Genomic DNA, 27,742 nt, shown 5'->3' with positions numbered 1-27,742 from the left:
GACATACAGTATATATGACACTTACTTCTTGAGGCAGATAAAGATTATAGGTTTACGAGAAGAATAACAAATAAAACTAAGGTAAAGGCGGGTGGAGGGGCTTTATATGTTTTGGGACAGAGATAACGCAAATTTGCAGCTTGCTGGTGACACAGTCTTTGAGTTACATAAGAGATATTTCCTGTAACAGACACAAACCTGCAAACCTCAAATGAGAAGGTAGAATTCAATTAGAGCGCAACTTGATCACTAAAACAAAGTGGTAATGACATTATGAACACTGTCCCCATTAAAACCACTTACTCCCATTGTCTTCCAGTCTCAGTGCCCAGCTGAACATCAAATATCTTGTATTATTTAGGCAAAAAGACTTTCTGTACAGTTAAGTGACTTCACTCATACAGTCCAGATTTAACAGGCTGGCTGTTATCAAACTGGAGTTTACCTTTGCTACTGATTATTTGTTAGATTACCTATCTAAATGAACAGTTGAGTGTTTGAGCTTCATTTTTGCTTGATTAATAAGTATAACGTATAACAGCTCGTAACTTTTAACCTCTTAACCAGTGTCTGTGGGGTTGTTACAAAAGTATGCCAATGCAAATTAAACCCGAGTTCTCAATGATGGGCAACCAGGGGCCCCTCCTCTGCCTGTCAAAAAGTCTTCTAGTAGTATTGAGGTTTCTCACGACATCATGTGCACATTGCTTAAGAGTTGTTGAGTTAGATGTGATACAACCACTGGTTGCTGGGGAAATGTGTATTTCCCGAGTGGTTGGCAGCAGTTCCTGGAGGTTGCCGGTTTTCACTGGGTGAAATCAGATGCAAAGAAGGCGCTGTACCAAAAAAGCTCTGATTGCTTTGGCTGCTAGCATTGTGACAGCTGCTTGGAGCCTTTTCAAATTTGCCTGCAAATAATCACTAACCATGAGCCAAGTGGTAGTACAATAAAGAAGTCCAACGAAAACTGCCAATGGAAAAGGTTTGCCTTACTAAAAACTGTGCCACAGCCCAGCCAACATATTTAACTGACTTTTAGCAATCATTTTTATAGAAACTACCTTTAACCTCCAGCATACTAGTACTAACTACTAGTATTAACTGTTTAGCTCAATCCTCTCTTTTAAATATGGTCACATCTGTTTTCAAAACACCAAGAGAGCAAAGGGCAAAATGTCAGACCCTAGAGGCTTCAGAACAGTAGCCCACAAATAAGCAGGTTACGTCACATATCTATCTTATATAGTGCAGTATATAGTCGAGAATGGCTCTTGAACTTCTGAAAGATAAAGATATATCTGACAGGTGACTGACTACTTTTCACTTCTAAAGTGTATCAATTTATTGTTGTGTGTGAGTATTGTTCACAAATCTGGAAACTATTCAAATAACTGTAGTTATAGATACTGAGACTATTTCCATGAGAGGACCAGAGTCATGTTTAAAGCTATTTTGGCATTTTTCAGTTGTGTTGCTATAGACACACAGAGTCACAGTCACAGAGAAACACTGTACTGTAATGTGTCTGGATTACAACAGGACACTGTGCTAGGACTGTCTAAATCTTCTCCAGCTCAAACTACATGCCATACCCTTGTGAAAAGGAGGGTTTGTCAAGAATTTTTAGCAGCTCCTGGAATTCCCTATATAGCCTTGTGTGAGTCATACGGAGGACGACCAAAACCATATCACAGAATGAGGACTATTCACCAGGCGGATCATTGGCAATACAAGATTGGTTTTAGTTTGGAGTGATGGAAACAAGTTAGCTGACAGATACAGAAAAATCTGCTGAGTTGTGTAGTTATAAGTAAAAAGATGAAACCATATTCTTCTTCTTTTTTCTGTTTTTGGATTTTACTTCATTTTCTTTTTTTAGGACAGGGACTGATAGGGATGCCACATTTGGCTACTGTTATGCTGATTGGTGACATCTTTTGGGAAGTACACAAATCCGCTCACATGTATATATTTGTAAGCAGAAAAGATCATTTGGGGCAACACAGATAAGGATAAAAGGAAGAGAATAGATGGATGGAAAGGTCAATTTTGTTGTGTGGGAATGGTTCCAATTTAGCTGTAAGAATTTTCTACTAGTGAGTTTGAACTTTCTTCTGGGAAAATAAAGCATACCAAAGTCTGAAAAATGACTGTAAAATAAGTGCGTCGAGCGATTTTCACTCACAGTGACCATGTTAGGAAACTCCTCAGAGAAGCAGTTCATGCTCAGAGACATAAACCAAAACACAACCTAGCACTGATTAATGAATCCTTCCATTTGAACTCAACAGAAAATCCCTCAAATGTCTGTTTAGTTGCAAAAACTTTATTGTCTGTTCAAAGTCTTCATTGACATTTTCACTCTAGAAAAGTGGGTCTTGCAGATTTGGGACCCATCCCTTTGATATCATACTGTGACTGGTGCCGTAATACAGCTTCATTAACACATTCGGACTGTGATGATGTGACTGTTCGCAGCTTGGTTATAGTAGTGCAGTAGTCTTGACCTTAACGGCCAACAGAATAGGGTTCCAGAAACTGATATTTAACACTGCAGAAGGATACGTTACGTCTTTATGCATGTGCAGTGATCCATCATCAAGTCTACAGTAGGGTGCAGGCTGACCTAGACTAACATGCTTACTCTACTGTCGCCTCATGCACCGCAAAGTGTGTCGTCTAGGAATCAGCTAATAGTGCATTAAATGTTGATATTGTCCCTTTTCAGTTATTCGTGTGTAAACCTTTACAAATTTTTCACATATTTTCATCCACATTCTAATAAACAACACAGTGTTCTGCAACAAAATAAAACACAAAAAGGTCAACAACAGGTGACATACATTAAAGTATATCTCACGAACTAAAAGCGTCACAAACAGGAAGAAACAGGCTCGAGGGAATGGTACAAACCGGGAAGCATGAAGATGAGCAAGATGCAAGACAGCAGCGTGGGCCAAGTCTTTCACTGTATTGATGCTTGTCTCACAAGAAATCCATTTACAATGGCAACGCTGAAATTTTTTTTTTTTTTTTAAAAAAGCAGTAACACAATGAAACGTCTGAATATGACCCAGCAGCGCAAACAGTTTTTTTTCACTGTTTGAACTGCGAACAAGCATCCTAGTGCAGGAAAAAAAGGATGAGATGCAGTGTCTTTATTGCTCGGTGGTATTTGTTGATTTCAAGTTGCACTACAATAATACTGACATGCTAAGATGGAGCTGTAGATGGAGACGGTGCCAGTAGTGTGTTTGAGTGTGAGTCAAAGTTTGTGTTTGATTCCAGTCAGGGGACATTTCAGATGTCCCGTACATTCCCCTTCTAAGAGATTATCGTCCTACATTCTGTGTGGCATCTTTTTTTTTTCCTTCCTCCAGTTGATCTCTGTTCATTTTGGCCACTGTAACTTGGCTCATCGACCGCCATACGAGTCCGATCACTTCTGCACTTTTGAATTGACATTCAGCACAGGTCGTTGTGTTTCAAAATCATGGTGGAAATGAGAGGAAAACTTGGAAAGTTGCATGCGAAGTCGAGACAGGAGCTCCCTGATGAGAGGAGAGGGGTCAGCACTTTCTAGCTCAGTAAGGTAAGGTAGTCCGGTGTCAGCTGACTTTTAGCGTCAAAGCGTCCGACCACTCGTCAGGCATACAGTTTACAACAGAGAAGGAGAAATACGCTAGTAATAAATCCGATTGCCGATCACAGTAGCCCCTGACTGTTTAGCTGGTAATAGGAAGAAAGGGAAAAAAGAAGAGGAGCAGCATATATTTTTTCTAATGATAGTGTCACAATACACAGCTCTCATTAAACCTACAGGTAATAAATAATAACGTAGCAGTAGGCTAATCATTCCCACAACAAGTTAAATCACAGACAAGAAAACAAGGAAACTCCTGTGAGAGAAAAAAAAAAAACAAAACGCACAGACAATGGAGAGGTGTGATTCCTCTTTCCTCCTGACTCCAATCCAGAATCATCCAGGAAATTTTGAGAAAGATGTTCAGTGAGGACAGTATCCAGCGCTGCAGCACTGTGGCAGGATTAAGAAGAGCTGACTGGATGAGTAAGTTTAGATTGGTGTGTGTTCGTGTGTGTTACACAATGAGTGGTCCACGGCAGGGATGTTTGGGACTCTGGACCCTGCTCTCTGCCCCCTGCTCCTCCAGGTTCATGTTGCTGGTGGAGTTGTGGTGGGGGAGAGGCTCCAAAACAGGCCTGTAGCCCCCAAGGTACAACAGGTCTGAATGAGAGAAGAGAACGAGAAGATGATTTGAATCAGTTTTTCCAGGTAACTCACAGACAAACTGTAATTTTTCAGTTAAACTTTATTTGCAGAACTCAATAAACCCAAGGTACCGTGCAAAAGTCTTGGACTGTCCCACATTTCTTTATGTTTTGCTAGAAAAATGGGAAATGGGTGCAGCAATTCATTGAAATGTGCAAATATATGTAGAAAGCAAAAACAGAGTCTGTGCAGTTCTAATGAGCTTGGAAATTAATATTTCATATGATCACCTGTATTATTCAACACAGAACTAAATTCTCTTAGTCAGCTTTCTTGTATGTCTTCAACAATAGTTCTCCAGGCTTCCTAAAAGACAGTCAAAGCCCTTCTTTGGATGTTGGCTGTCTTTTGTTTTAGCGTAACAATGTTGATCCAACTTCTGGAAGCCAAATCATGACTGATAGTGTATTATTGTGTTTTTCTATCCAGGTATGCTTTTCCTGCATTGGCAGGTTGTTTGTGTTATCTTTGCCGTGCTTAAAAATTAAGATAGTGCCTTTGATGCCTTTCAGGTGGTACTTTTCTGCATTCATAATTCCATCAATTTTAACAAGTTCCCCAACACTACTAATGGTAAAATGGCCTGTATTTGTATAGCGCTTTACTAGTCCCTAAGGACCCCAAAGCGCTTTACACATCCAGTCATCCACCCATTCACACACACATTCACACACTGGTGATGGCAAGCTACATTGTAGCCACAGCCACCCTGGGGCGCACTGACAGAGGCGAGGCTGCCGGACACTGGCGCCACCGGGCCCTCTGACCACCACCAGTAGGCAACGGGTCAAGTGTCTTGCCCAAGGACACAATGACCGAGACTGTCCGAGCCGGGGCTCGAACCGGCAACCTTCCGATTACAAGGCGACCTCCCAACTTTTGAGCCACGATCGCCCCATTGGCTGAAATGCAGCCCTATACAATGACAGGTACAAGGACTAGACAGAAAGTGAGTAAAAACAGCTGACGTCCAAATAAGAAAAATTGAAAGATTTAGAGAAAGACTGGAGAACTATTGCCAAAGTGTTTTTAAAGACATAGAAATGGGGGGTGGCTATCATATATTTTAGACCAAGATCAAAGTGATAAACGTCCTAAGAATACTTTTTCATTACATTACAGTTTATTGCAATAACAAGCGATAACCATTAAGTTGATTACCCATTATAAAAAAAAAGAACAGAGATAGCTGAGGTGTGTACAAAGACATCATACTCTCTTCTTTTCAAATCAAATTTATCCAAAACATTCAAATATTAAAAACTGTATTCTATTTTTAGATAAACAATAATAAATCAATGCTCAGTAGATCTCAGTGACGCATGTTGTGCTATTCCCTATTTAAAAATAAAGCCACAGACACAAAGATAGAAAATAATTCATACTTTTCATGTCACCAGCGAAAACCTGAATAATAAACAGAAACACAATTCGGTGGATCCACATTTCCTAAACAGTTGTACCTTTTGCAAGCCTGAAGAAATTATAAATTGAAAAAAAAAAAAAAAAAAAAAATGTAGACTTGCATTTTCTTTAAAAAAAAAACAAAAAAAAAAACCCGCTTCTTACTTTCATCGATTTAGTACTCGATGACCTAATTAGATTGCGAAATACAATTTAATGATGAGGCTGAATGAGAAATCAAAAGGTAAAATAAGAACAAAAGAAAAACAACTGCTACAGTTTATAAATTACAAACCCCCAAATTGAGATTTTAAAGTCTGATCGACCATCTAACCACATCTCCATACCTAGTCCTCAATGTGCACTGGGCACGACTCCTCATCTGTCCATCCGAAAGAAAGCGAAAGAAGGAAAAAAGACAGAAGAGAAGAAGAAAGGGGCGGGAAGGAAAAATGTCCAGGAAAAGACAGCAGAGGATGTGAAGAATGATGGGAAGTAAAAAGGAGAGAAACAGAGAGATAACAAAACACCTTTACAACACAGGAATAGAAAACATGTCACGACATTCACCGTAAAACGCAAACAGGGTCGAGTGGGTTCATGGGAACGAAGGGAGTCTCGGGGTTTGGAGAGGGGACGAGGTCAAAAGCTACGAGAATGATGGAGAGCTAGAGGCTGTGAAGAAAGTTTGAACACAAAATGATATATGCTGACGAGGTAAACTAATACTCCAGAGTTTGTCTATTTACTGAATGGTGAACTCTTGTATTTGAATATCTAGTAAAAATAAACTGAGAGAATTCCTTAAATGTTTTATATGGAGTTTCTTTTACATGTCACATTTGTATTTGTATAAATAATTAAACAATATCCTTATCCTTACAGTTTCTATTCTCTGTATGTCCTGTACATGTGGCAGAATTGACAATAAAGCTGACTTTGACTTTTGACTTTATCTTTCAGCCATTTAATAATATTTTTCATACCACACCAAAGGTTGTGATGGCTTTTTAAAGAGATCTGTGTTAAATTGGCAGCTTTAAAATTGTTGAAATGACAAAGAAAGGGAAGTTTTATAGGCAATTTTTTTTGCTGAAACAGTGTAAAGATAAGGTGTGAAACAAAGTAGAAATGGAATCAAATTCAACCAGGAGTCCAGAAAATAACTGACTGCGATTTACAAACGCTGGCCGTCAAGAACAAAATCGACACCTTTAGCTCTCATCACAGTAACTCACCCCGTGTGGCGAAGCAGACGGGAGGGCCGGGGAAGGACAGGAGGGAAGATGGAGGGTGTGAAAATGAGTCGCAGATGTTTGGCAAAGCGGCTCGGAGCTGGCAGACACTGAACATGAACTTCAACTTTTGGGAAGGGCCAGATTGTTTCTCTCTCACACTCTCTCATGAAAGCAAATGCAGAAATCACCCGTCAGTCACACATAAGATTCACTCAAACACGGCTACACAAACACACGCGCGCGCTCAGGCACACGGGGCTTCAGCTAAAGGGGAGGAGGAGGGAGAGAGTGGACAGCTAACCGCTACTGGAGAAATAAAAAAAAAAAAGCAATGAAGCACCACAACATCAAAGGGTAAGGATGAAGAGAAGGAAGGCTCCTAGTCTTCATGCTGGGCAAAAATGCTACAAATCCTCATCTAAAAACAGCGTTTAAAAACCTAACTGCTGCTCTCCCTAGCTTCCACTCACATTAGCACGTTAGCATAGCAAGCTAATGCATCAGAAATCCTTTAGTCCTCTGCAGATAACTCTCCTCACGTTTTCTTTCCTCCTGTATCTCTCTTCATCCCCCGTCCCTACACTCTCAGTCTTCAGCTCTCATTGGTCCATGTTCGGGAGGTTGCCACTCACCCGCGAAACGGCTGTTGGGAGCCTGCTCATTATCCAACCCCAAAGAGGGCGTGTCACAGAGGGCGACGCCCTGATTGTTATTGGCCAACTCTGGACACCTGCTCCGCCCACCTGCAAGCGAGGGCAAAGGTCAAACAAGAGCAGCCAGGCACAGCATGTGGGGTGGAGGAGGAGGAGAAGGTGGGACAGGCAGGAGGGTGAGAGAAAGAGGAAGAGGGGGGAGGGTGTCAGAGGTGGCCATGCTAGAATGGCAATAACAGAATAATAATTGATCAAATATTTGCACATTTGATCAATATGAGTCTCTAGGATCAAGTTTCAAGAAAGCTTGTGAAGATGTTCACTTTTTTTCTTTATTTGGCCTTCAGCTTAATGCATATGTCAAATCATAATCCAGTGACTGGATGGAAAAAAATGGAGCAAAGGTGAGTATGTTTTGCTGAAAAAAATGTGACAAGTGAAGGAACTATGATAAAACAAAGAAGTTTGGACACTTTCAAAGCTTAGTGTGCAGGACTGCAGTGTCAGGACTGTCAAAACGCTGCCATTCTGACCTGTCACGGATCATTGTGGCTGTCAAATTCACTATTCCAACAGGAATCAACAGAATAGAATAATCCTTTATTTGTCCCACAAGGGGAAATTTGGGTGTAACAGCAGCAAGAAAGACACATATACAAACAAACAGCACACAAGGCAGAACAGAAACATACACAATTTTTCCATATTTATATGTAAAAATCTTTCCATATTTTTACAGGAAGAACGGTTTGATTTTTTATGTTCTTTTGATCAGTCATGGTTTACATTAAATGGTAGTGCATTTAATTTGATGATATATTCAGTTCTATCTCTTGCGCTCATTCATAGACTGCATTGTATTTGACTTCCACATGCACTCACAGTAGACTATGCTGCTGTGCATATACTATACATATGCATATACTATACGCATATACTATTATATATTGTACATATATTTATTAGTTTCAGATTTAGCCATTCTTGTATTTTGCTTGTTTATGTTATTGTATTTTGCACAACTCTGTTGCTTGTGAAGCTCGCACACAAGAATTTCACTCACATGTACTGTACCAATGTACCTGCACATGTGATGTGACAATAAAAGTGATTTGATTTGCTGTGGTGATGATGACAGCACATATAGTAAAAATCACATTTTGCTGCTTTTTTTTCTTTAGCTTTGCCTGTCCAACATTTTGTTCTTCTGTGGAATTTAGGTCTTTCTCATACAAATGTCTTTGTATGTGTGTGTGTGTGTGTGTGTGTGTGTGTGTGTGTGTGTGTGTGTGTGTGTGTGTGTGTATATATATATATATATATATATATATATATATATATATCGTAAGTTAATATGAAGCAAATGAACTTGAGGTTTTGGTGTTTTACCTTATTCATGAAGCACAGATAAATGAGATGAAAAATAAATTAAAAAGAAATAAACGTGACCTGTATGGAATATGATTTTCTTCCTTTTCCAGCATGGCCAGATAATAAATACTGAGATGTATCATATGTGTGAGTGCCTCATGCCTGCAGCAAGCCTGCTCGTGTGCAGAGTGTGTGTGCTAATAAGGAAGTGATGAGTGAATGATTGGCAGCTCAGCACAGAGACACAGACAGGGCACATTCAGAAGCCGTCTGGCAGCGCTGGTGCAGATGCACACAAGTGTGCGTGCAAACATACATCCTACAGCGCGTGTGCTCATTCACAGTCTGTCAGGCAGCACAGGTCCGCTCGTCTCCTAAAAAACTGAAAGGTCATTCAGTAACTCGCAGAGGTTGTTTCAGTCTGGCCCGAGGTATCACAACACACACACCCACGCGCACACACAAGTAATTTACATATACACGTTTCAAACCGTTGTCTAATTAAAGGTGACCTTGTTATTTTCGCTTCAAGCCTTACTGGTAATGGACGCCCACACGGTGCACACCACAACACTTTCTTTAGCACTCCACCGCGCTTGCCTTCTCTCTCTCATACATACATACATACATACACACACGCACTTCACACACTTGCAGACACATAAACGGCATCCAGGAGCAGTGCAGGTGGAGCATGTTTCATGATACAGAAGCTATAAAAGCAGGTGCAGGCAGCAAGGCTTAGAGTGTAAAAACACATAGATTGTACACTAACGCCAACAGCGACTACACAAACATTCAGAGAAATTCAAACCATGCAGATGCAAGTCAGCAGCCCTGTGTGGAGCAAAACCTGAATCTGATCAACAAAGGATGACTCTAGAGGCTCGTTTACTGTTAGTGAAAGGATGCTCTGATCGATCAGAATACTTATTTCAAATGACCAGCCTTTAATTCAGAATGAGGACACTTTGGAGAACAGAATAAATAAGTAAGAGCAAATCAACTGAGTTTGTGCTGCTTCATTCAGCTCTGTAACAACTCTGGGTGGCTGCTGACAAGAAAAGGGCTGGTTTGGTGCTTAGGACTGAGGTGCAGTTGGCTAATACTCCTACTCCTACCCTCACACCTTTCCAGCATTAACTTTTAAAACTCATATCTAGAAACTGAACTGTCTTTGACTATACAGGTGTAATTTACCCAGATGCTGCTACCAATACCCTGAAGCCCGTTGATGGATTTATCACTGCGGAAAGTGGAAGTATCATCACCGAGGTACGGTGATTACTGATAAAATGTCATTTTATTTATAGGGTTCATTCATAGGGTTATGGTACACATTCAAAAGAATGCATTCCTAGTTGCTTTCTTTCTAAGCTCCTTAGACTGTGTAATTAATGGTTATGATTTTCATAATGTTGGCTTTACTTGACTAATTTCATTGTGGAACCTCCATCCATACCTAAGAAGTATGCCTGCATCCTACAAGCTTACTGAGACACCTTCAGAGTCCTTTTCTTAACTAACACTTGGATTAACACATTTTAGATCATCACAGCTGTTAATGTCAGCATAAGACTTAAATATCACATACTGACTATAAAAGTGATTTAATTAGTAACAGTAACATCTTGAAGGCTTGATCAAAGCATCTGTAATTTATTTTGGCTCTTGTGGTCTTGTGAGCTCAGCCATCACTGTGCAGAAGATCAGATTCCTTTTGCAGACACACTGCATGAGAAGCCATTCACTCTCATACAGATGCAGCCAAAATTGCAAGCATTTTGAAAGAGACTGCCCCATCTAGAGGACAGCTATTAACACACAACTCCATTACTTTGAAAGGGTTGGTATCACTCAGCCATGACACGAACAGATTTGCTATAATATGTAGTTTGTATGAAAGGGTGTATTTACTTTTTTGTTTCTCATAGCTTGAGAACAACAAATGCAAACAGAGATGAGTTGCCATGGGTGAAAGGTGAATGGTGGTTACTATAGTTACCTTTCCCATTAGATGGAGATGAGCAGTCCTCTTCAGTGACATCATTTCCCTGATGAAAATAGGAAGGGGGGGGGGGGGGGGGGAGCGTTATGAAACGTTGTAATAGGCAACTTAATTCATAAAATAAGCAATAATCACAGTCTGCTCATCACTGTGTTAGTCACCTCTGAGTCCTGATCCTCTACAGCCACTGAATAGTTTTGTTCCTTTGGCTCTTTGGAAAATTCCTACAAAAAAGAAAACAACCAAAGGGAAGCTTTGAGTACCGATGAGACAACAATTTATTTAAAACTACATGAATGTGCAGCTAGTTCATCCTCCATGCTCACCCTGTCTTGCTGTGACGGTCTTCGGTTCTCCATGGAGGCTTCCTGGTTCTCCTCGCAGTCCACATCTCCCCCCTCGTCCCCCCCGGGTTCACCTTCAGCCCCGGCCAGGTAGGACCCTGACATGGAGGACATGGTGTCAGTGCTGATGTGGGAGTGCTGCGAGTGGGACGAGGCCATGGACATCACTGACTGGGCCAGGCTGCTGCTCACTGGGTCTGGCAGACAGACGGAGACACACATCACGGTCCAGCTTTGGGGGGTTTCGGATGTTTGTGTGTTTTCGTTTTTCGGCTGCCAGGTTGGAAAAAACTAGGCCGTGTGTCCGCAAATATTATCAGCGGCAGAAAATGTAAATAGTGACTTGCAAAAATCATTCCAGCTGGAATAATAGACCTTGCTTTCTGGGTTTTGCTCAAAGGCCGCTCTGTAGATTTCCCAGGAAATTTCATCTAGTGGCACCAACACAAAACGCTGAGGTGGTAAACCTCTGATTTATTTATGCTAAAAGCCTTCATTGAAGCTGCCTTGAGCTCCTTGTATTTAACTTTCATGCAACATTTCTGAGACACTGAACACCATTTTGAGGAAAATGGGTTTCCTGGCTGGGTAGAGCAGCTGAAACCAACTTTTAGAACAAGATGGACTTAATTAACCCTGCATGAATGTTACAACAGAAAAAAAGAGTATAGCAATAACACCACACTATGGACAAGTTACCCTAAAAATGAGAACACTACAATTCTTGTGACTTTTATACCTTTATTCGGGTGTGAAAGAACAAGAGTGAGTTTAAGAGTTCGTCACAGCCTTTTTCTGTGATGGCAAACTTACTTTGTAATTGACGTCTTGATTATGACCATCATGTGTGTGCTTCCACTTAAGTAAATCTCTTATTAAGTGGACAACTTATGTTGTATTATGTAATTCAGGAATAGTGCAAGAAATTAAGCTGGACTCTAGTTTGTTTCCTATTACCTCACATGCTGGGTGTTTCACAAATTAATTGGCATTAGAGTTGATGCATTTTTTTAATCATCTGAAGTACGAGGGTGTACTAAACTTATTACAGAGTTTTAAAGGGGAAACTATAGAATGATCATAATGGGTGTAGCCACAGTGATGGCCACCATCATCATCACTTTCCCACAAGATTGACTCCCAACTTTTTGATAGCTCTGGTTTTAGAATTGAATTTTGATATCCATTTGACAGCCTGCACCGAAACAATGAACTACAAGGTGTATCGCAGCCATAAAAAGACTTGATTTGGATTGAAAAAAGAAGGGAAATGAAAACAAAAAGGATGCAAAGGTACCACACTGTGTACGTAATTACATTTAACAGTGAAGGAACTACTCCACTGCAAATCCCAGATTTAATAGCAAATGATTTTCAATCTTCTCAAATGTAATCCTTTTCAGTATTGTAGTGTTGCATAATAACACTTTACAATATACTTTGTAGTTTGTGTTGTATGTGTGTAGTACAGTACAGCCTATTTACTGGTACGGTCCAGTGCTTCGTTCCTGAATCGAATCGGTGATTTTATGCTCTTAAGTGACCTGATGTTGGCAGGTTTAAGTATAGTAAAAATGATCTCCACCAAAAAAAGCCGTTGCTGTTTCAAAGTATGGTTGTGTGTTTTTGTCCATGGCGATGCAAAAAAACCTTTTCTTGTTAAACATGGTTGATATAATCAGACTTGTGGTTTCTATAGGAGCACATACCAGCGTTTCACAGTGGCATAGATCATAGCAAGCCTACTTGCTATCACTGGAAAATTATGGCCCACAATAAAAATTAAGTCCAGAGTCACATTTCATGCATGATGAAAAGACTTACAGTGGCATCAACTATATAAAATGTGAGGCATAAAACAAAACCTTTAAAACCACACTTTGCCTTTAGAAAATAGAAGTGATTCACATCAGTTGCTGCAATTTTTAGAGCAACTCAAAATTTACATAACATGCATTATGCATGTTATCATGCTTATGCAAGTGTGAGTCACACAAAAATAGGCTTGAGGTGTTATAAAAAGGTAGGAAAAGGAGTATTTTGAGGTTTAGTGTGTGTGTGCATGTGTGTCAGTGTATACCTTCTGGGGAGGTAATGGTGGAGGAGAGGGGGGTGCCGGTGCAGGATGACTGGTCGATGGCTCCAGAGGAGGAGAAAGTCAGGTTCTCGCTGTCTGGAGTTACTCCGCACTGTAAACCAACAAGAGCAAGCCGTAAGAGAGACGTTCACAACATGATGTGTAAACTAACGTGTAAACTCCCACAGCCGTAGGAGACATGTGACACTGTGAAAATGCATGTTCTCTCTGTGTATGTTTAACACACACATACCTCCTGCTGGTCCGCAGCGAGTTTGTGGCGACAGGCCTCAGATTCACTGCAAGACTTCTCGTCCTCCTCGGGAAGCACAGAGGAATTCTGGGAAAGTGACCTAAGACAAGCGACAAAGTGAATGTACATCAGAGAAAATAACACCAGGAGGCTGAAAATATTATGGAGCAGAAACTGAAATTCAATAGAGTAGGCTAATAATAATAATAATAATAAGTATTATTATTATTATTATAATTTTGTAAAAATGTGTGTGGAAAAATCTTTTACTTTTTCTCTGTGAAATCTACTTCAAGGTCCAACAAATTAAGCTACAGTTAGCAGACTTGAACTGAAAAAAATAATTTCTCATAAGAAAGAGCGGGGCAACCATAACTTTTTTTTTATATGCTCCTATGATCAAAGCATGCTGTCCTAAGCAGCCAGCTCCACCCTTCTCGCTGATCCAAGCAGAAAAAACAAACATCAACTTTGACCAGTTTTCTCTCTGGCCTCACAGGCAGGCTCACTTTGAACCACTCTTCTTGAGTTTAAGAGCCTGGCCGGAGTTGGAGTGGTCCAGAGGAGAGAGGGAGCGAGCCGGGGCAGGGTGAGGCTCGCTGCTATACGGAGGAAGGGCTCCAGAGACGTGGCTGGGACCAGAGTGTAGAGGAGGAGGAGCTACTGAGGTGGTGTTGAGGGGGCCGTTCAAGGCCTCCAAGAGAGACACGGCCTCGTAACCAGGGGGGATGTGCTCTGATGCCTGTGAGGAGAAGAGGGCGATGAGAATCTGAGTTCAGGATGACTGGAAATGATCACAACACTGTCTCTCTGTTGCGTGAGTTCTGTCTCACCGAGTGTTCCTCTGAGTCGGAGGTCTGGGAAGTGATGACGGGGTTAAAGCTGCTAGGTGACAGAGGACTGAGTTTCTTCCTAATTGCTCGAATCTGCAGCAAAGCTCTGAATGCTTAAAGACAAAGAAGACAGAAATTCAAACAATCCATACATCTACAAACAAAATTGAGGAAAAATATGATTTTAAAGGCTACAAACAAGATGAAGAGGGTTTGGAGGAACTGAGTTAATTATTATTTAATTGCCAATTTGACACCTTTACATTACAGATTGTTTGTGAACAAGTGTCTTCATTTTTGTTTGGCTTTTATCAGTTTGGGAAACACTAACCCTGTCAAAGTGTATCAAAATTTACTATATTTTTAAGTATTCTGGTTTTAGCTACAAAAGAAATGTTTTAGCACGAGAGGTTCCAAATCTCTCCTGCAGTGGATCTGTTCAATCTATGATGCAGATTTTACACTTTTTTCTTTTACATTTCTGATGCAGTTTCCTATAGTCTCTAGAATAGAAGCAGCTATTGTTTAAAACGTGTTTCCTTCCTCCCATATTTAATTCTACATGAAATCAAACAAGGATTTTATTTCTTTTTTATTTCCTGTAGTCTTTAAATAAATGAAAAACTAACTGAGTGAGGAACCATAGGATATTTATCCCCCTCAGTGTGCAGAATACATCTTGTTCAGCTAAAATATGAACTCGTTCTGCACTGTTTTCATTTGATTGTAAAACAAATGTGCCAAAAGATCAGTGTTTCGATATCTGAACTTACGCAGTCTGCAGATAGGGCAGCAGTTGGCCTGGTAGCGCAGGGTGTCTGCACAGGCATTGCAGAGACACAGGTGTCTGCATGGCAGGATGAGCGTGTCTCGTACATCAGACAAACACACAACGCACTCCGCGCTGTTGTCGCTGATTTCGTCGTCAGCAACCTGGAGACAAAAATCATCAAAACACTCGGAAGAAGTCGATTTGCGAAAGCAGGCAGTGACACTGATTTGTTTTGGTAGACTTTCACGTCACTTCTAAAGTGCTCTGAAACGCTTCATATGTTTTCCCATTTTTACCTTTGATTCCTGGCTGTTGTATTTGTTCTCGATCCCATAGATCTCCTGCAGTAGGTAACTCACTCCATCAACCTGGGAAAAGGAACACAGCGATGAATAAAGGCGGCCGCTCTCACGGGCCAGACGTGAGTTTCAAGGAGGAAATAAAGCTTTGGTGTGTCTTTGTCTTTCAAAAGAATGAAGTTGCTACACAAAAGGACGTAAGATGGAGGGAAAGAAGAAAGGCAGATGTATTCACCACTTGTTTCTGCTTCAGAGGCTTCACACAGTAGCTTCCATCCATGTGCTGGCAAAGAAGGCAACAGTTGTATGTATTATTAATACATCTGTAAAATATTAGCCTGTTTTTGGAGTTTAATATTGACAAGACATCATAACAATGAATCGTGATAAATCAAGAATAAATGATCCAAATTTCTGGAAATATAATTTTGGCTCTTACCTTTTCAAATGTAGCTAGCAGTATGTGAGAGTGTCCCAAATGATCTGCAAGGATGAAAATAAAACAAAAAACAAGTTGGTACATCTTTATGCATATTCATATGACATCACCAGTGTGACAAAGCACATTAGCTCACCTTCTCCCTCGTCTACAACAGCCTGCACAACCATGGGGAAGATTTCCTTGTCCATATCAAACTGCAGCTGAGGAGAGAAACACCGCAGATATCCATCTGTACAAACTGGCTTCATGCTCCAGCACAACCTCATGTAAACACACGTTTCAGTGATCGCGCTGCAGGTACAAGCCGCCTACCTCGTCGTCGGCCCACTCGCTGAGGTTGACGGTGTGTGATGGCAGACAGAACTGCTGGCAAACTCCCCTTTTGAAGTGTACCGTCTCAGACTGCAGTGAGCTGTCCTGGGGCAGGTAACTGCAGGAAGCAGATAGATACAGGTCAGGATATAAGAGGAAGGTAACAGGAAATGGCTGTTTCTATCTGCTGTAGCTGACTATAAGCAAAATAGGTAATTGTTTTTTAAATGTAGCAGCTGGAGAGGGGGAGTCTCATTTAAGTGTAATTTATTCTGAGTAAAGTGGTGAAAAAGCAAAATGTGCATAGGTCCTCCGTCCTGTTTGGACAGAAATAGAATCACAGCTTCTTATGCAAGATATGCAAACACTGAGCTGCATTTAAGATATGCGAGACCGTGCTGGCATAACAATTTTCTCTGCCACACTAGCCTGTTTTAATTTACACATTTATCTTTTTTCTTTAAGGATGCAGCAATGTCACTTTTTCTCTTCAAATATTTATTCAGAATCAGAAGCATCTTAAACGAATTGGACTCTGGTTCACTTTCCTCTCTGCATACAAAAAACAAAGCCTTTTAAATATGCAACACATAAATAGGCATATACACACTATATTCACATATATTTAGCTTTGGTTGTCAGCCACAACTTATCTCAAACTCCAAACTTCCGTGTACGCTAATTTCAAGTCCGCATGGCATTGCAGAGAAGTCACTGGGCTCACTTTCATGTAAAAACACGAGTCCATAGCTGGTCTTCATATGTTAATATTAACCAAAAATGAACATAGTGATTCTGTTTTCCCTTGTAGGCTAGTAGATATTGCTGGCAGTGGCAAAAAAGAGAAGAAGCACAAAGCGAAAGTGATCAAATCCGAAATTAAAACAAGGGCACTCGCTCTATGGTGAGAGCTACACGCCTCCCACATTTTTATGATCCAAGCTGAAGATTTAGCGAAAATAAAATCAGCAAGACGGCATCAGCACTCTTTTTTTTCCTACACAAAGCAAATGGACTCAATTCAGTAGCTCTTCATATTTTTCCCCTGGTCATCTACACCACAACCGCAGTTGCTCTATGCACCCACCAGTGGGGCCTGAATCACACTACCACAGGCTCTGTTTGGGCCACAAGTGGATGTTTAGAAAACAGAAAGAAAAAAACACACACACACACATAGAAGTCGATCCTGTCTTTGCAGCAGTAGTTTTGTGGGGCGAAAGTAACCTGTTGCCACTCGGAGGAAGAATCTGTGTTTAATGTGGATCAGTGTTTTATGAAAACACAAGCCAGAGTAATTTGTGCTCAACTCAAGAGTTTACGGACTCTCGATTCTAGACGGTTTCGCCAGAAATAAGCACAAATAGAAACACAGCTGTGATTACGAGACATCTGGTTCTACATAACTGGAACAAATTCTGCAGACTAACACCAGATATGCAGTTATAGTTCAATAAATGATAAATGGACCGGTTCTTATATAGTTACTTCATCAGGAAAATGACTCTCACTCACACTGGCACTCCGTTGTGAAACTCCTCTATGGCCTGGTAGTAGATGGTGATGGCCACCTGTGTGTCAGCATCAAAGGTGAACTCGACATTGTAGCAGGCTCTGGTCTTCCCCGCTGCTTCGTCACCGGGCAGCTTCAGGTCCTCACTGCACCTGGATGAAAAAGGGAGAATAACAATGTCAATTATTGTTTTAGTTTTGTTTGTTAGTCTATGATTATGAAGTTTTTTTGTGTGTGTTTGCGAAAAGCAAAAAAATCTGTTTTATAGAGTGCGATAAATATCTCAATAACGTAAATCATGGTTAAATAACTTGTATATATGTATTTATTTGCCTTTGGCTCTAAACTCAGCACAAGCTTTCATGTGTATCCAGGCCACTTGCATGTCTACAAATAACAAAAATTTCATCTCGCAAAAAAATTAAAACAAATGAAATCAACACGCATAATTTGACACTCTCTCTTATATTTTTTGCTATGACTTGCTCCCTAAAAGCAGATCTGCTGACATAAAATTAGACCAAGGCTGTGTAATCAGTGGACAGATGTGCGTACCGTACGAGTCGCAGTGTGTCCTTTCGAATGTTTATAAGGCTTCGTAGCGTCTTTACAGGTTCCTGAGGTGGAGGGGCTGCATACGGGAACTGAAACAGAAAGGAACAGAAAACAAAAAACAAATTATAGATGCTAAATACATGTTATGATACTGAAGAGTACTACCATTCATTTTCGTCTCGACCGCACAACATTCCTCTCTTCACCACAGCAAATTTAGGGCTGCATGATGACCCTGGCTGCTCCCAGTTTAACCTTAACACAAAGATGTTTTTGGTTTGTCAGCACAGATCTCGTCGATGCTGACAAGTGCTGAGCAAGAGTAAAAAATCTGCCCTTGCTGTGTCTTTCCAGGGATGGGCCTGACACTTCAGACAGTGTTCGGTAGGTTCCTGAACTTGTGTGTAAAACAGCCCAGCGTAAAACTGAATCTACTTACAAGACAAATGGCTAATTGACAAGAATATAAAGACTTTCTGTGATGGGTTAAACCTTGGTGTAAATTAACACATGAGCGTGAAACTTGACCCTATTTGTGGATCACTGCTCAGCACTCCTTTGTTGCGTGTCTGAAGCCAAAAGTTGCTGAATTAGCGTAAGCGGAGAGCCGAGGTGGTTTAAGGCTCTCTGGAGGATGTGGTCAGATACCTCGACACTACAACCCCCAAATCTGTACGCCTCTGTGTTTAAGTGTGTTTGCGTGGCTGTGAATGGCACCGTATTCAGCACTATTACACATCTGGGCTCAGCAGGAGTCACGCCTGTAAACCACACAAACAAACACACATCGAGTAACAGATGCTGAAAAGAGCCATTCATCGGGAACTCACGGGCAATACTGTAGGTCTTATTAAAAATCATAAATATCAGAGCAACACTCTGCACTTCCTCGCACACTCCCAGAGTAAAATCAAAACCCACAGATTGTTTCTCCTGTTCAAATAAAGGCCAGTGTTGTTCAAAGAACCCACAGGTCAGTTTTGGTATTGAGAAACTGTAGAAAAAAGCTCAGAGTGACACCACTAACAAGCTGATACTAGGCTGTTACAGTGTTTACAATGTTCACCATGTTAGTTTAGCATGTAGCATGCTAATATTTGGTAGTTACACTTTGCAAAAGCTTGTCCTAAAGCTAGACTCCTAATACTAACTCTATAGCAGGCACCACATATTAACCACTCAGGAAATAATACCTACACGAAGCCTCGGACAGCTGAACCTTAAACTCTTCTCTTTGATCAATTTAATTTAACATTTTCCAAATTCTTTCCAGAGATGCTCAACCTCTAACAGATTTTTTCCATCCATCTTTATTTATAAAGCACCATAGCTGACACAAGGTGCTGTAAATTGGAACTAAACTAAATCATAAAAATACATAAGATATAAATAAAATCATAAATATAAAAAAGGCAAATAAAAAGAAACCTAAAACAAGAAAAAACTCAGTTTCGCTGGGCCGAAGGTCAAAGAATAAAAATGGGTTTTAACGTGCAAGGGCAGGTTATTCCATAATTTAGGAGCAACTCAAACTTGCACAAAAGTAATTGCACTGAAATATCTCCACTGACCCCTGCACCACTTGACATAAATTACCCCGACCATTCGTGCTCATTCTGATGTTCCTTGGACTTATGTCTGTGCTTAAAATTGTCGGTGCTCAAATTGTCCGTGTCATCATTCTCTGTCTGTTTGTGTCACCCGGTGCTGTGTACTTCTATTATATTATACTGTGTATAATGACAATAAAGGCTTTCAATTTCAATTTAATTCAATGGCAGAAAAGGCCCTGTCCCCTCTGAGTGTCCTCCTAGACCTCAGTACTTTCAGGAGCAGCTGGTCAGCTGACCTGAGAGACGTACAGGGTGTGTATGGATGAAGAAGATCAGAGCGCTGAGGCAGGGCAAGACTGTGAAAGCGTTTAAGAACAGTCATAAGAATTTTAAAATGAACAGGCAGCCAGTGCAGTAAAACAGAAAACATTTCACTCTTGCCAATCGCCTTAAGTGATAAAAAGTGGACTTCACCACTGCTCTAATTTAAAATCACTGTCCAACTTAAAACCAAGGTCGGTAATGACAGGTTTAAAATAAACTTCCAGGGGTCCCAAATCAACAGAGGAAGACTCACAGGGACGACTGGGTCCAAACAGGAACACCTCGGATTTTGTTTCATTAAAATTTAAAATGTTTAAATTTAAGATTGCTTTAATGTCATCTAGACAGGCCTAGAGAGGTTTTATTTTATTTTATCTTTTAATTAAAATTTGTGTAGAATTCATGCTGTTGTGCATGACAAAACCCATGCACACTTGCCCTGAAAATTTGCTCATAGTTACCGTGAACATGTGGATTTGGAACATGCCAATTAAATACTTGTGGTCATAAATTAAACCCAGCAAGCATAGTTGAAACAGTATTGTGGTTACGAGGCAGACTGCCAGACTGATGCTGTTTCCCAATCCAACAGTAGACTGGTGTGTCTTACAAGGCAGAACATATTGATCATATTATTGCATATCTAAAAAAATAAATAAATGCTGTAAATGTGACTCAAAATGTATCTATTTGTAAAAGACTTTTTAGAGAGAATGTGCTGCTGGCTGTCCATTCTACACATTCTAGCTTTGGCTGAAAAATAGTCCCAAAGTAAAAAATTGTGCTGTGATCATTGGCAATCAAGAACAACAGGATTTAAACCGCAGGTTTGGAGGAGGAGAAAGGAAAAGGCTATAACAATACAGACAAATACAGTACTGTGCAAAAATCATGAAAGCTTTGTTGTAATTTCTTTAAGTAGTCTTCAGGAATAGCTCTCTAGGCTTCTTGGAGGACATGCAAAGGTCGTCTTTAGATGTTGGCCGATGATCTCACACTGCTTCAGTAACCTTTAGGTGCAGCCTCTGGGGAGGCCAGTTCATGTTGATAATGTTTAACTATGTTGTTTTCCTTCCAGGTATGCTTTTACTACACTGAGAGTGTGCCAAGAAGGAGCGGCTGCAGCCTATCCTATCTGTTACAGGGCAAGAGTCAGGCTGCACCCTGGACAGGTTCTTAGTTTGTTTCAGGGCAAACACATAGAAACAGACCCAGGCAACTTTAAAAAAGAAAATACAGGAACGTCAGGCTCCTTTCATGTTCCAATCTGATATTTGTATATGATACTATTCCAATCCTGACACAAAATCTGCAGATACCTAAAGTCCTGATTCAATAAAAGGACTAGGTGTTACAATCCCTTATAATACATTGCTTCAAATAGAGAAAGTCTTGAGGGATGGCTACTATGAGGAAAGGCAGGCCAGAAGCTTTACCAGCGGGACCCATCATCGGTTGTGTGTCTCAACTTCACACGGTCTTTCGGCCTTTTATCACAAATTATTCTACAAATTTTTTATTTATTTTTACTTCCTTGATTAGGTTTAGGGATTATAAATCCTTAGCCTAGCCTTAGCCTAAATGTTCTGGAATAATAATGGAAATGAAAAAACTTATCAAAATCCTAAAAATATCAAGCTGATGAGTGGAAGTCAGTGATCACCAAAGAACTTGTGATTCATCCTCTGTGAATTAGGAATGCCTCTGAAGAATCTGACAACAACCCAAAGGTACTGGATTCAAAGTAGGCCACCTAACCATTGTTGCCAACCCGTGTTGTGGCTAAAATCCATTTTGCATTTGTGCTGTCCAGCCAGGGCACTCTTAAAACAAAATCCCTAAATATAGCCACGTCCATTATCCTGTTTGTCGAGTGGACTGAGAACACAACAACTGCGGTTGGATTTATGATTCCACAGCACCATCTGCTTCGAAACCACCAACCATTATATAATGCTGGTAAAGCTTCAGACACACATACAAGAACAGAAAAAACAAAACATCACCAGCTGAATTCTGAGCCCACGGGAGGATTATAAACACCCATATAATCGGGAGAAAAACTGCACTCCTAATTTTAGCCCCAGTCTAGACAGAAACAGCACTGCAACTGCGATTAGCACACAGAGCTAGATGAAGCCCAGTCTTTCTGTTCCATATCAGCTTCAATTTATTCCAACATTTTAGCCCCTTCGAGCCTTTTGGACTGTGTTAAATTCTCTTTTTCCTCTGCGGGTTTGAGCTCTTTGCAATCTGAAGCTCTCATTAGTTTGAACTTCAGGTTCATGATTAGGTTTGCACGCACCCACCGGAGGGACCATCACTTATCAACGTCTCTGTAGACGGACTCAGCAGACTCTCATTTCATTTTTAATTAGTTTGACAGGATGAGACGTTAAAATAAATTTCAATCAATGACAGTGTGAAAGACCGGTAATTGCCACTGCAGGAGTCAAGCCTGCTGAAACTTATCAACTCCTGTTTAATAGGAAGAAGGCAGCAATACCATTGATGCTGAAGTGTTAAAGAATCAATTTTTCCATCGATCAAATGCAGAAAAATGTTTTTGCTTCTCAGATGTGCAAATTTTTAAGACTGGACACATTTAAACATTGTCTTCTTGGAAACAATGAATATCCTTCATTTTCATTTCTTTGTTTTTTTTTTCTTTTTTACATTTTATTGTGTAAAAACTTGCTGAAAAACCAAACGTATCATCAATCAATCCGGTTGTTCAGTCTGACGTCACTAGCCGTGTCTGGGCCTAAACTCCGCTGCAGGTCCATATATCAAACGATCACTATGGCATTATTGAGAGTTGAAAAACTGTCTAAAGTCTTTCATCTTTAATAAAATGATCAGCGTTCTGCTCTACCAGGTGTAACAATTGAGTTTAACATCCAGGCATCCATGAAAACGGAATTTATGACATTTAACGGAGTTAGAAGTTAGCAGGGAGTTAGCTCGCTAGCTTCTATCTAAATACAATATAGCATGTCCTGACTGCGGGGTTTTGGAAACAAATTCAAACGTACAGCTCTGCTATCACTTCCAGCATAAATGAAGACAGAAAACTAAACAGCAGTGACGTTTGTAGGGTTACTGAAGTTGGGCTAGCTGGTATATAATGATGTGCTATGTGACCGCTAGCGACACAGCTGTGTTAGCATAATACAAACAAGCTAACTTTTTTTCCACTCGATAAAAGTTAACGTGAGTGTTCTCGGTGGTCAGAAACAAATGTAATCGCATGGCAGGATGCTGTAAAAGGACCAAACTTCAGCCAGGAGAACAACTGAGATAATCCATCCACAATACGAGGTTAGTCATTCATATACTGCTGCATGGGCTGGGCTGTAGTTACATCCTAAGGTTTTAAAAACTGAGCTTAAATAAATGATTAGCGGTAATAAAAGCCGAGGGAGGTCAGTGATCACTGACTGTTTTAGGAGCTTTTTGAGATCAAACAGAAGAAAATACATAACATTAAACATGTTAACAACACAAAAGCCATATTAAACGCAGACTACTTTAGACCCGGAAGTAGGATTCGTTGCGTCATCACTGAACAACCGGATAGAAAACAAAAGGAGCCTTTGTTAATGTTTGATGTTTTGTCCACGTTTAACATGAACATCAACCATTGTTACAGTATCAAAAGCCACTTTTTTGGGTACACAAACATCTAACAGCCAATCACATGCTAGTATGCAGTGATCTGAGGCATATAATTATTGTACATTATTCAAGGAAGCCCGTTAAAGTTCAAACTGAGCATCAGAATAGGAAAGAAAGGTGATTTACCTGACTTTGAGAGTAGCATGTTAGTTGGTTAAGTTCAGACTAGCTGGTCTGAGTATTTCAGGGTCAGAATTTAGCATAAATAACAGTAAATCATCTGTGTTACAAAGAATTAAGGAAATTCTGAAGGCAAAAGGGGGGTGTAAATCAGTACTAGCAAAGTGTAACTAACAAAGAAGTACAAAGGAAAAAGCATGAAAATGTGATAAGAAATTTCCTGAGAAACACCCCAAATTTTTGCTTTTGACATTATATTTTACTGTTAGTGTGTAAAAATACCTACCGCTACTGGTCTGGTCCCCAGGAAGTTAAGGTCTGTATTCTCCCCAAACAGGTAACCCTCCGGGTGAGTGGAGTCAAACTTCTCTCCCCCCATGATGAAATGGCTGGCAAAGTAACTCCCTGCACAACGAAAAAGAAGAAATAAGAACATATTTATGATCGTTTATTACGTTTCAATGTACATGAAAACTACATATACAAAATGCAAATTGATGAAATCATTTTCATCGAAAACTGAAGGAGCCATGCGAAATTACGCTGCTACAAACTGACACTTTGCGAGTCCTACCCATCTGGCACTTCACCGACATAAAACATTTATACTTCCTATAAATCTCTGAGCCTACATTCTCAGTATTCACAGATAACTCGCTGTAAGAGCCAAGTAATCCCAAACTGCATGATAAAATTACCTCATCCTGTCCCTAAACTGGCAGGTTAGACAAAATGACCGAAAATAGTGAAATAAAAAGCTGATGACTAAAAGACTAATGCTGGGCTGTTATTGTGCTGTAGCTTCTATACCTGTTTACCTAGACTCAAGGGGGATGGCAGCTAGACTAAATGGACATTCTGCTTTTTAATAACAGGTTAGGCTAATATCATAAGACTGTAATGGAGGTTTGCGGTCTCTAAATAACATGCTGGGCAGTCGAGTCATGTTTCTGCAGGGAGGACATCTGGTCTGGCATTGCTGGTCTGAATCTGGCTGCTTGGTTTTTCACACTTATTAAGACCATACAGGAAGATGAGGGTTTGATAGTTTGACCTTGAAGCCATTAACATAATAAAGGGGAAAAACAGCCTAAGCGATGAGCCTGTCTCCCTCTCTCTTCATCACTTTATTTACAGCAGGTGGGAGAGGCGACCTGGGCTCAGGCTCTGTCACCAGATCCCACAGACAGGAACTAGGGCTGACAGATCGGTTTCGCTGGCAGCAATAGCCACCTCTATCCTCCCTGCCAGCATCACCACCACTACTGCTCCAGGCTACAACCGGGGCTGTTATATCACAAATTTATATCGCCTACGACTAACTCAGCTGCTGTGGCAACAGCGGGGCTAATGGCAGCCACTTTTCTTCCCTTCCATCCTCATCACAATGAGCACACGATGTCAGGATGAATCTGAAATATTACTCTGATGTTTCTGAGCGTGAGAAAACTCATATTCCCGGATTGTGTTGCAGATCTAATTTCGTGGGAGATTTTATTTTAATTTATGTAGTCGCATTTGACAGATTTGAACAGCAATACGATTACATTTTCTAACACAATGCCTGTTTGGTATTATTGTTAATCCGGGGAGGGGGCTGGACACAATGCAGCAATCAGAAAATATCAAACACGACAGACTGAAAACACACAGGTCAGTCTGAAGGAAAGGGCCACTTTATTAGCTGGGTCGAATGAGCGTAAGTGACCTGTGCGGACTAATGTTTATTCATTTATTTTTTTAAATGTAAAGAAAAGGTCTTCCAGATATATCCCATAATATGGCATTTATATTTAGTCTGACTAAATTTATATTTAGTCAGGAAAAAAATATCTTGGGAAAAAAAGGAAATAAATGATCAAAACTAAAAGACTCCACAGAGCTGAAGGAATTAAATTATTATTGATTGATAATTATGTTGCAACTATTTTGATTATTCTTTTAGTAAAAGTTTCCAACTTCAGCTTTTATTAGGATTACAAATTATTTTTTGTATGAGTCATTCATTTGATTGAAAACTGTAAACTAGCCATATTTAGATTTTAGACATTTTGAACTTGTATTTTACAGTTGAAATCACAAGAACATAAAATAATGCAAACATAATTGACAGGCAGTACTGGGTGGACATTCACAAATAAACTGAGATTTATAGTTAGTAAATTAACAGTTTTAAAAATGCATAGATCATCGCAGCTAAAATTCAAGCTTTAAACTTTAAAATATATTCTAATTTGTGAGTTTTATTTCTCAAAATGAATATATCTGACTAGTCTTTTAAATGCCATCCATCAGGATTTATTCCTTTCCACAGCCTGATTTAGTCCTAATGCCAACCAGATGCACCAAAGGAAAAGCCAAACCCAGTTCTGCCTGCCAGTTTCTCCTATTCATGAAAAATTTGAAGTTGAATTTTCATAAATACGTGCAAAGGACAGTTAGTTATAGAAACATAGGGGTGCTGCTGCGTGTTGCTGTCCTTCTATGGATGTCACTACAATGCTGCAAGATGAAGAATAAATTAGAATAAATCATCTAGCACATAAATATGGAGTAAATGGAAAGAGCACTTTTAAGTGGGTGGAAAGGTGGCTCGTGAAAAACACCGGTCTCCACAGGTAGCCGCTCCGGGTTAAAGGCTGAAATGCCCCTGCAGGCCTGTAAACTCACGGGATACGAAGGTGATGTTTTCCCTCCAGAATAAATCATCTGCAGCGAGTTTTAGATAACACTCACCCAACCCAGTCCGACCTGTTGTTTGGTGACTTACCAGATTTCGGTGGATAGCGGTACACCGAATTGGACGGGATGTCCACTTCTTCCACGCCTATGTTTTGTCTGCTTGTTAGAGCTCCCATTTCCAGTCAAATAAAGACCGCACGGCTTAACGGGCATAACACTTCAGGTCCGCTTTGTACGCTGCGTCTCTTTACTCCCTATCATTTAATCCAGTTCGTGCTCCCCTGTCCATTACTGTCGGGTCCGAGCCCCGCCGTGAATGTGACCGTTCCGGGGATTAGTAGTTGTTCTCTTGCTGCTTATCCCTCCCTGGCCAACAGTGCAAGCTTGTGTTTTGAGGCAGAAAACAGCTGTGGTAGTCCCTTTAACTGCGGGGAAGCGCTTTCGTGGTACGCCGCAGTCGTTACCGAAGCGCGATCCCCGCTCCTGGCTTCACTTTACGGGCTCGTTTGTGGAAGAAAACGGCGATGTGCTCGTCTCCCGGCCCTACTGGATGTTGATCGTGTATTCCCCCCTACCGGGTGCTCGTCGGTGCTGGATCCTGTCAGAGAGCTCTGTGGCTCCCCATGACGTCAGCCAGGCACAAATCCAGACCGTGGTTTTTTGCGCAGTCCCCCTCTCTCCTCTCCAGCAGGCGCTAGTGACGAGCCGCTTTATAACGTGACCTTCCTACGCCAAATGTGCAAGCAGCGCTGACTGCAGTGCAGAGAGAGGACGGCGCTGTGGGATACACGCCGAGCCGAAAACAGTGTTACTTGCAAGACTTGTGCGGGAAAACGAGTGAAAGCTGAATAATGTACGACAAAAAAGCTCAGAGAGCTCACGTAAATCAAGCTGACATGGATCCGGTGGTAATAGCAAGTTTGTGGAGTCTACATGCTAAAAGGAAAAAAGGTCGTTAACTTTTCACAAACGGCGAACAGGGGCGTTTTAACCCAACTCATGGAACAAAGGCAGAAATAA

General features: G+C 40.6%; 1 protein-coding gene across 5 annotated transcripts; it reads right to left on the bottom strand.

Moving 5' to 3' along the window:
• Positions 1-2,310: 2,310 nt before the first annotated feature.
• On the bottom strand, positions 2,311-27,645 carry rnf157 (ring finger protein 157). Of its 5 annotated transcripts, XM_085285055.1 has the most exons (20): positions 26,811-27,645; positions 24,327-24,445; positions 18,366-18,454; positions 17,813-17,962; positions 16,298-16,415; positions 16,119-16,185; positions 15,983-16,026; positions 15,779-15,826; positions 15,541-15,612; positions 15,246-15,405; positions 14,473-14,585; positions 14,149-14,381; positions 13,640-13,739; positions 13,390-13,498; positions 11,292-11,506; positions 11,127-11,189; positions 10,963-11,011; positions 7,566-7,676; positions 6,043-6,077; positions 4,108-4,246 (listed from the first exon to the last, which is right to left on the bottom strand). In XM_085285055.1, the coding sequence occupies exons 1-19, from the start codon at positions 26,896-26,898 to the stop codon at positions 6,043-6,045; spliced, it is 1,983 nt and encodes a 660-aa protein (XP_085141181.1). In that variant the 5' UTR covers positions 26,899-27,645; the 3' UTR covers positions 4,108-4,246. The 5 variants fall into 5 exon arrangements, with proteins under 5 accessions (XP_085141179.1, XP_085141180.1, XP_085141182.1 ...); XM_085285053.1 differs by lacking the exon at positions 6,043-6,077 and having other exon boundaries at positions 2,311-4,246; XM_085285054.1 differs by lacking the exon at positions 6,043-6,077 and having other exon boundaries at positions 2,311-4,246; positions 11,292-11,407.
• Positions 27,646-27,742: the final 97 nt, after the last annotated feature.

Source organism: Mchenga conophoros, linkage group LG8, assembly GCF_057382185.1.
Source record: "Mchenga conophoros isolate Kocher_MC1m ecotype Shallow Benthic linkage group LG8, M_conophoros_male_GT1.1, whole genome shotgun sequence".
In the NCBI taxonomy this organism is placed as follows: Eukaryota; Metazoa; Chordata; class Actinopteri; order Cichliformes; family Cichlidae; genus Mchenga; species Mchenga conophoros.
This window is presented reverse-complemented; position numbering and strand designations above follow the sequence as displayed.

Bases quoted from the DNA above. Each gene is read 5' to 3' on its own strand.
- rnf157 (XM_085285053.1), bottom strand. From the start codon at position 26,898: ATGGGAGCTCTAACAAGCAGACAAAACATAGGCGTGGAAGAAGTGGAC. The intron at 14,586-15,245 runs GTAAGTTCAGAT...TTTGTCTTTAAG, and splicing joins CTGCCCTATCTGCAGACTGC to CATTCAGAGCTTTGCTGCAG. The intron at 13,740-14,148 runs GTGAGCCTGCCT...CGCTTGTCTTAG, and splicing joins CTCAAGAAGAGTGGTTCAAA to GTCACTTTCCCAGAATTCCT.